The following is a 9,557-nucleotide window of genomic DNA, read 5'->3' on the forward strand; positions in this document are numbered from 1 at the left end:
TGTGGGGCAGCATTGACAAGTTTCTTTTCTCCTGGATGTGTGAGCTGCGCGATCTCTGATATGTGTGTGTGTGTGTCAGTAAGCAGCACATTAATATAGAACGGTAATTAAAGGCTCTAATGCACACCAGTATAGGTGTGTGTATTGTAGGAGCTAGACGACGTATGATGACGTGTGACGTATAGTAGGGGTGTCCCAATTCTTAGGGGAATATTTTCACCCCTACCAACTTGACACTCCGTTTCAAGGGACAAGGGGAAGGGGTAGGCGGAGGGGTAGGGGAAGGGGAAGGGGTATAAAATAGAATTGGGATTGGGCCTTAGCCTTTGTCTAAAAATGGCAGATTATCATACAGTAGTACAATATTTCAGAAGTGGATCAAATAGTTAATATAGATGTATTGTTGTGTTTGAAAACTTGTGACGCATGTTCTTAGTGCTGGAAATCTAGATTTGCTGGGATCAGGCATTTAGACATAACCTCTGCAGGAAGTCAGGCCTCCAGGAGTAGAATTGAACACCCCTGCTGTAAAGATTATAAACATCACATTACACTTACATTCTTAAGATGCCGAGTAACTTCCTAATTGTTAGTTGTACTTGATCTTCATTGTTGCACAGCGTCTTTATTTTTCACTTTGAGCATTTGCAGATTTATTGAGCCAAGCTTCATTGTAGACACAGCATGAAGGTGTTATAACTCGCTGACCTGTGGTTGCTTTCGACGGTGACACGCTTTGCACTTCCTGTTACGGACTGTTAACCCTCATTACTCTTTCACACATTCTTCCCCACACTGACAGACATAATGAATTATGATCTCACACACACACTTTTTCACACTCAAATCACAAGTGCTGTGAATCACAGCAGACTTTCTAATGTTAACCTTTTCAGGCGAATCATCACTTTGCGGCATGTGAGTATGTAGCCTCTGGAGACAATGTCTTATAGTAAGTTCACGGCCGTGGATATTTGTAGATCTACTGAGCAATTCGGTATGTTGTTGACAGTGGAAATGTCACTGAATGTTTTCTTTAAACACTTCAGATGCATTTGTACTTGAAATATTTTTACTCTAAGGTCATGAATGCTGAGTAAATCTGTAATGTCTGGTCTCATTTGGGACATAATCAGTTTTGAGCTCTCATAGCCATGGAATTGTTTGTTTTTGGATGCAGTTCCACTTCATGTTTGCTTTTACGCGCTCTTAATAGTTTCAGCAGCCTTGTAAGACTGAAACTGGATCAGCAGGTGCAGGATCAGTTTCATTTGTACTCAAATCATTTGAAGTGTCTTCACACTCCCAGCATATGTGGTTGTTGGCTTTTGGACCAATGAGATTACAACAAAATATCCTGCTTCTCACGATTATTTCTGCTTGGGACAAAATGTAGATTTATGTAAAGAGATTGTGTCAGTTTATCACACAGTTACACTGCAAGGCCTTATAGACTGATCCAATATTTTGACAAACATTTTTTATGTCCTGATCATTTACATTCAGACATTAACGACATTAAATGTAAATGTAATGTTTACATTTAATATCGCGCCAAGACACACTATGCCAGTGATTTGAAGTACCATTAAAATGTTTTTGTTAATCTTTGTGCCATATCAAACTGACACCACCAAAAAAAATTTATATGCGTATTATATGTATAATATTTCAAAATATTGCTTGCAGTAACATCCCATCATCCATACAAAATGTATTGTTAGCGTACAAATCAACTACATTGTATGTTCTTAAAGAAATGTGAGTGGCGATTGCTTGTGCATACAGTACATACATACATGATGCCATGGTGTGGTGGAGTGGTTGCCAGGGCGTTGCTATGCAGATTCTGCGTTTTTCTAATTGGTTGTGATGGGCACAATCACAGCCAATCAGAACATATCTGATGTTTCATTTAGGACCACACCTGAAAGCTGCCCAAATTTAAAATGCAAAAAAATTCAATCCAACATATTTGTTTGTTTCTTTTCGCACATATACAGCAATGTTTGTGACTGATATATAAAAAATATTAATATTAATATTAATTGTAATATTTCATATAAATTTTACTAGTAAATATTAATATTTAATTTCTTAAAATTTTAACTTTAAATAAAGCATGGATGTGGCAAGTTCAAAGTAACACTTTAATTATTAAATCAACATCCTTGATTTCAAATTAAACATTTTATTTTACAATAATTAAATATTAAAATATGTATTAAATTATAACATTAATATTTAATGTATTTAAATAATTGAATAATCATATTATTCAATTATTTTAATATTATTTTATTTCATACATTTTAATATTAACATTATGAATAATATAATATGCATTTGCATTTTTATTTTTATTTTTTTTTTTAAATAAATTAGGGATGTGGTTTTAAGTTTACAAAGTGTCACTTTAACACTTTAGACACTTTCATAATCTAAACAAACATTATTACTTTTTTAATTAAAAATAAAAAATATATTTAATTTATAACATTAATATTAAAATCTATTAAAATAATAAATAATTGAAATATTATGCATACATTATTAATAAATTTTTTGATATTAATTTTAATTAACACATTTTACTAATAACTTTATAAATGATTAAATATATTAATTTTTAATTTCATTTAAATTATATTTTTTTTATTTAAATAAGTAGAGATGTAGCTTAAATTTTTCAGAGTGTTTAGCAGCAGTAAAGCAGATTTTCAGATTATGCTGTCGGCTCAAGCCTATAGCCGGGTCACCGTCTGGGCCAGCGTTTGAACACGTGTCCCCTAAACCCCCTGACCTTCAGCTGGATGATCTCTGACTCTCTGAAGGGGGGTGTCTTTGCAGGTGGGGTGGAAACTAGAACGGGTAACAGGAATCACTTTCATCCTTTTTTTGTATATAATTCCTTTTTTGTTCTTTTCTTCTAACAGGATCTGTCCTCCTTTATCACGCTTGATCCCCCGTTCTTTTTGATTGTTGCTTGATATATTTCCTACCAGAAAACTGGCTGTGTGCCAAGCCTTTTTTATAGTTTGCATGTAGAAACAATACATTTTTCAATATGCCGAAGCACAACATTTATCCTACCTCTGGATGTTGACAAATGATAATGGAAATAACAGAGAAAAGGCTGACTGCGTTACTTCACATGGGTTGCTTTCTTTGGCCCGTGTGCTTCTCGAGGCCGAACTGTTAACCCTTCAGATAGAGTCAACCTTTTACTTTTAATGCATTGGACCTCATCACTGAAGCACAAGTCGTCAATGAAGAAAAATACTGCTGAAGTATTGTAAGAATTTATGAATCCTAGATGTAGAAACATGAGCCCTTCAATGCTCTGGAGTCGTAGCTCATAACAGATAACAGGTTCTAGAGTGCTCACCGTTTCAGTTTTTATTTTGATAAATAAGTTATGTAGTTTGGAACAGTGTTCTTGGAAAACACGGTCTGAGGAGCTGCCACCAGTTGCGTCTGTGGGATTGTGTTGTGTTTTGTCCAAAACCTGAACATGTGTAGTCATGGGCCTCCCCCGTCTGTCACAATCGCTCCATCCATGAATGCATACACTCTGTGTCTTTACTAAAGGACTGTTGACGTTGCTGTTGGCCCAGAACCAGCTCTCTCTAATCACCCACATAAAAACCCAGAGTTCAATGCAGTATTTTTAGATTGATGAATCATGTTTTCCATTCTGGTACAAATATGGCTCAGATCTGCCCTAGAGGTCTTGACAGGCATGATTTGATGTGTGAAAATATTTGAGAGTTGAATGAATAGGACCATCAAATCTGTAATTCAATGAATATAAATGTGTCTTCCTTGGAGTGCCAAGGGTCCTTAGTTTGGCCTTTAGCTGTTATATGGTTTTGGTCAGATAAAAAGCTATTTCATAAAGCCTTTTTCAGAGATTAACTTTTAAACATAGATTTATTTATTCATTCATTCATATAATAAATAAATATATATACTATATTGTATTTACAACACAATATTTTTACAGCATGATAGACTTTTTTAGCAGTTAACATTTCTAAACTGAATTTTTAGACATGAACAATTGTATATTATTCATTTTTTATTTATTTAGGACCATTCTAAAGCTGCAGGTTTCATTAATTAGTATTTTTTTTTAATTGTTTAACAATCACTTTTTTTAACAATCACATTACCATATTTCTAAACCGAACTTTTTAAGCATGAACAATTGAATATTGTAAAGTTCTTTCTTTCTGTCTTTCTTTCTTTAAAAAAGACAATTCTGGGGTTTTTTCTATTTCATTCATATTTTTACAGCATGATAAAGAATTTTTTAACTATTACATTATTATATTTCTAAACTGAAATTTTAAACATGAACAATTGTATATTTTGGGTACTTTTGAGTAATAAATAAGTAAATATTTATTCAAACAGCACAATTTTAAAGTTTGATTAATAAACATTTTTACAGCATGACTTTTTAACAATAAAAAAAATATATAAACTGCATTTTTCGAATTATTTGCTTGCCGTTTCATGATCTCATATTGAGAGACCACATGGAATATTTGTCTATTTTTTTTCTAATTTATTTGTGTTGATAAAAATTGTGATTTAAAATGAAAACCTTTCCCTTATGCAGTCATACAAAATTAAACCTGTATATTTGTCCCGTATTTTTTTTAGTAGATATGTATGGTTGTGTGTTTAATTAGGATGTTTTTGTGTTTTGTGTTCATAGGGTCCACCCGGGGCTTCAGGGAGAGATGGCATGAAGGTATGTTTTCTATCTATCTTTATCTCTGTCCACTACTTTTCAAAGCTGTGGCCAAGGGCTGTTTTCCATGTGCAGAGTGCAAATATTTGGAAAAGCAGGATAAAGACATTTAAGATCAATGGTGACTGATCATCACTAACGTAATGATCTCTTGGATGGCGTTGGGTCGATGACTAAAGACCAAAATGTTCAAATATGACATCATAGATGGCAGGACGAATTGCAGATATTTTGCAATGTCAAAACACCATTATTACGTCCTTGAAATGGCAAATATGATTAGTCCAAATATTGAGTAAAATTACACAGAGAGACTTCACAATACACCACAGATAATCATGGTATATTAAAGCTTTGATATCATATATTTATATTATCATATCACTGTATATTTTATTTAACTCTCAAAGTTTGTGAACTACTGATATTTTAAAGATATCAAGCATAGTATAGTACTGCTGTTTACTCTCAAGTCTAACTGTTACAAGTGATCTGTTAGCTCATGGTCTAAAAACAATAGTAAAACAATACTAAAAATTTAGATTTTTGCCAAATATTATATCAAAAGTTGGTCAAGTTATAGAAGAATTTAGGCTTTTGAAAGTCAACAAGACTAGGCTTGGAGACTGGTTTATACACAAACTCTACATTAAAATCCACTGAAGATAACTCAAAAACCAGAAACATTCTGTTCACAATTACACAAATGTTTATGCAAATGTTCGAGATATTGCAAGCGCTCTTATGTTGTAGATATAGAATTTTAACATCAAATAAGGTAAACCCAGAAGGTATAGTGTATAGTGTGTGCACTTCTGTTACAGGTTTGTATTTGAGCTTTCATGTTTATTCATTATTAGTAATAAATTAAGGTTACACTTTATTTTAAGGTGTCCTTGTTACAGTGTAATTATACATTTAAATAGTGAGTAATATTAATTAACTACTACATGTACTTACTATAGTGTTAGGATTAAGGTTTGGTTTATGGTTAGATGCATGTAATTATCCCTAATTTATAGTTTTTACTGTAGTAACTGCATGTAATGTAACAAGGACACTGCACAATAAAGTGTTACCTAAATTAAAATTTAAAAAATTATAATAAAACACAGTATTTAAAACTTTTAAAATGTATGTAGTATATTCCTCATGTACGGTAATAACAAAATGTAGCATTTTAATGAAGAATATTTTTGTTAATTGTTTATCATAAGTTTTAGAAGTAATTATATATCTATATATATCCCCTTAACTGTCACCCCCCATTTTTTAAAATAGGCATGAAAGTGCACTATCCAAACTTAAATTGTTGTAATTTATGAACACTTTGGAATACAGACCTCAGGTTGGTCTCTTTTTAAAGTAGAAAATCAGCTGATTATTGCGCAAGTCGGATGTTTTCAAAAAATTAAAGTATCAAAAAGTTATAGAAGTTTAAATTTACTGTAAATAAAATGCACTATATTAATTTTATTTTATTTTATATATATAATAAATATCTTACATAACAGGTTTTACTCTAAAATTGGTATAAAATTAAAGCCTTATGTCTAAATAAGTTATGTTCCAAATTTGAAGTTGATATGAAAAAAATTGAGGTTCCTGTGAGATTTTATTTAGGGTGTCATACCACAAACAGCCACCGGGTGCCATCCAAACTCCATTTAATTTTTTTAATGCATTTTTCTGTCACAAATGTCTAGATTTCTCTGTCAATATTAATTCTCAAATAACCACCAAATATTGGATCCTGAGACTCAGACCTTTCCAATGATATGTTTTTTGTCAAGATTATAAAAAGGTTTGATTCTAAAAGACCGTAATACATTTTGTAATATGACACTTGACACTGCCCACTAAGGGGGAGGAGACCGCCAAAAGATGTTACATGTTTGTATAGAAGGTTTTTCTGGCTTTGTATTCACAAATCAAAAACATCTGGGCCGCTTGCTACCTCTCTGTGAACCCTGACCCTACATAATCCCCACAGAGGGGTCAATATCTCACAACGTCTGTCTGTGTGGTACCTACTGCCATACCTCAGCCCAAATGAGCTAGAGACCAGCTCCAAATGGTGCGCAGAAACACTGCTAAGATAACATTTATATATACACTCGGATGCTGAATAAACGTGTTTCTGTCTTTTGGTTTTATATTCCAGCTAAATTGCATTGTGCAGTGATTGATTTGCTGAACGACGGAGTAGAGCTGTCTGATTTTGATGTGGCCAGTGATGGCTTGTTTTCTCACGTGTGATCGTGTTACTGAGAGATAGCGGGCAATAACTGTCCCATTGGACTTCTCAAGGCTTCTTTACTGTAATCATGCTAACCCAAATATTTGTTTGGTTTCTCCAGGGAGAGAGAGGGGTCCCCGGCCCTTCCGGACCTCCAGTAAGAACTTCTTATCATGGCACTTTCTCTCATGGTTCTTACGTCTGAAATATATTTGTCTGTTTTAGTCTTTTTCGCTCTTACCCTTGATCACTCTTCATCTGTCTTTCTGTCTATCTCTCTTTCAAAGTACTAAAGCAGACATCCTATTGTGATTATCCACAAAATCAGGTTTAGAAGATGTATTTTTCTTGAAAACAGACCCAAAAAACTCTTCTACCCCTTGCAAACTTTGCTGTGCCTTTTTATAATAACTGGAAAAGGGCTGTGTGCCACAACAAAACTAGATTACTAAACTACGCCGAAAGAACGTGATGCTGCACCCTCAGTTATATATATAAATAAAAAAAATAATTTTACAAATAAATTATATCTCAATTGAAATTAAAATTGGAAAAAAAAAGTTATTGAGCTATATCGTAATTGTATATTTATGTATGTGTATGATTTTTATATAATAAAATTATGTTAATAATAGAAATTCATAGTAATAGTAAAAATGATAATTCATTAACACATGTATGTGATTTCGGTATTATGAATTTTATTGTGCATTTAAATAACTTGTGACTTTTTATGTAAAAGCCAACTCATGATGTTTTTGTTTTCTACCCTTCTTTAAATAAAAAAATTTAATAATCAAGGCTTTTTTTCTAACCATATGTACTTGCAATTGTTGTATTTGAAATGAATTATGCATGCAAAATCATCAGTCTTGCAATTTAAATTATTATCAATTCTATTTATAAACTATTTATTTATTTTATTTGTTTGTTTGTTTTGTATTACCACTTTTTCTTTTGCAGATTTTTTTCCTATTTTCAGTGATTTTGCATGCATTATTTTGGCAAAATCTGTAGAATGCTCAAAATAGAAATAAATGAATAAAAACCAATAAAGAAATAAAAAATGTATATTAATTTAACTGGTAAGACTTAAAAATATTGACCAAAATATTTTGATTTTGCAGAAGTTTTCTAAGTCTCACCATTTAAATTGCTATAAATTCTATGTTATGTTTTATTATTTATTTATTTAGATTAATTAAGCCTATTTGATGGCAGTGTAGACATCTGCAAGGCTGCTATGGTGCAACAGCAGTGTACACAGTGTTTAAAGAAAACTAAACTCATCAAAAGTTACTGTAAATCATGTACACATGAATTCTCATTCTTAAGAACTGACTTCTGTGTTTAAAGTATCCAAGCTCAACAGGAAGGGAGGAACAGCTCACTAAATTAGACGTACAGAAAGACAGAAAGTGTGTTGAAAATGTGAATCATCTTTATTTTACATGATTGCTTAATGCCCATTTCTGTTAATCCTGTGGGTGTGGAACAACTCTTAATCCAGTGACCTGGAATTTGATGTGATGATGAGTGTGTTTGTGTTTTCAGGGCCCGCCAGGATCCTTTGACTTCCTGTTACTCATGATGGCTGACATTCGTAACGACATCGCAGAGTTGCAGAACAAAGTGTTCAGCAGACCATTATACTCCGTAGAGGATTTCCCATCTGCCCCGGACAATTGGAGGGACACCCAGGAAAGCCTGGACTTTGGCTCTGGAGAAGACTACAAACCCCAGATCCCGCCTAAGAGCACCAGGAAAAGGAAATTGCCCCGGACCTTAAATAATCCAGATTGGCCAATTTAAAGATTGCCCACAAAGAGTGCCAGAACTGAAAGAAAGAACTGATTGTAGAGAGAATGAGTAGTGTAAATATCACAGAACGACTATTTAATGTATACTCGCTGAAAAAAGGCTGAATGTATTTCATTGTATGAAATTTCTATTTTTATAATATAAAGGATGTACATTTTGTATTTTGGGCATTTTGAACGTGTCATTTGTGTACCAAATAACTAATAGGTTACATGTACCATAGTTCTCTTGTTCTAGGGCCAGATTTACGGAACATTAAGAATCAAATTCTTCTTAACTGCTGATTTCTTATTTTCTAGCTTAAGAAAAAAAGTTAAGAATATTTTGTAGTTCCAAAAATACTTCTAAAAATATTTGTAAGGTTTCTTAAGATAGCACAAGAAGAATTAAAATTCTTTAAAACAAATGGCCTAATTTTATTCTAATTAATATATAGAATGTGCAACATACTACAGTTCAAAATGTTGTGGTCAGTCATATTTTATTATTATTATTTGAAATAATACTTTTATTCAGCAAGCGTGCATTAAATTGATCAGATAAAAAAAATTAAACTGATAAAAAAAAATCTGGTTTAAATAAATACTGTTCTTTTATATTCATTAAAGAATCCTGAAAACAATGTATCGCAGTTTCCACAAAAATATTACGTTTTCAACATTGATAATAAGCAATGTTTTTGAGCACCAAATCATTATATTAGAATGATTTATTATATATATATATATATATATA

At 32.3% G+C, this 9,557-nt stretch overlaps 1 protein-coding gene across 4 annotated transcripts in view; it reads left to right on the forward strand.

Annotated features, from left to right (window-relative positions):
• Window positions 1-9,226, forward strand: part of LOC107701959 (collagen and calcium-binding EGF domain-containing protein 1) — a 63,896-nt gene extending 54,670 nt beyond the window's left edge. For 3 of the 4 annotated variants that reach the window (XM_016504126.1, XM_016504124.1, XM_016504127.1), the window contains 3 exons: window positions 4,727-4,762; window positions 7,123-7,158; window positions 8,556-9,226. In XM_016504126.1, coding sequence (XP_016359612.1) covers window positions 4,727-4,762; window positions 7,123-7,158; window positions 8,556-8,813 — 330 coding nt within the window. In that variant the 3' untranslated portion in view covers window positions 8,814-9,226. The remainder of the gene's footprint in view (window positions 1-4,726; window positions 4,763-7,122; window positions 7,159-8,555) is intronic. The other variant, XR_001635715.1, reaches the window with a different exon arrangement.
• The last annotated feature ends 331 nt before the right edge of the window (window positions 9,227-9,557 follow it).

Source organism: Sinocyclocheilus anshuiensis, unplaced genomic scaffold, assembly GCF_001515605.1.
Source record: "Sinocyclocheilus anshuiensis isolate Anshui unplaced genomic scaffold, SAMN03320099.WGS_v1.1 scaffold1184, whole genome shotgun sequence".
Lineage (NCBI taxonomy): Eukaryota > Metazoa > Chordata > Actinopteri > Cypriniformes > Cyprinidae > Sinocyclocheilus > Sinocyclocheilus anshuiensis.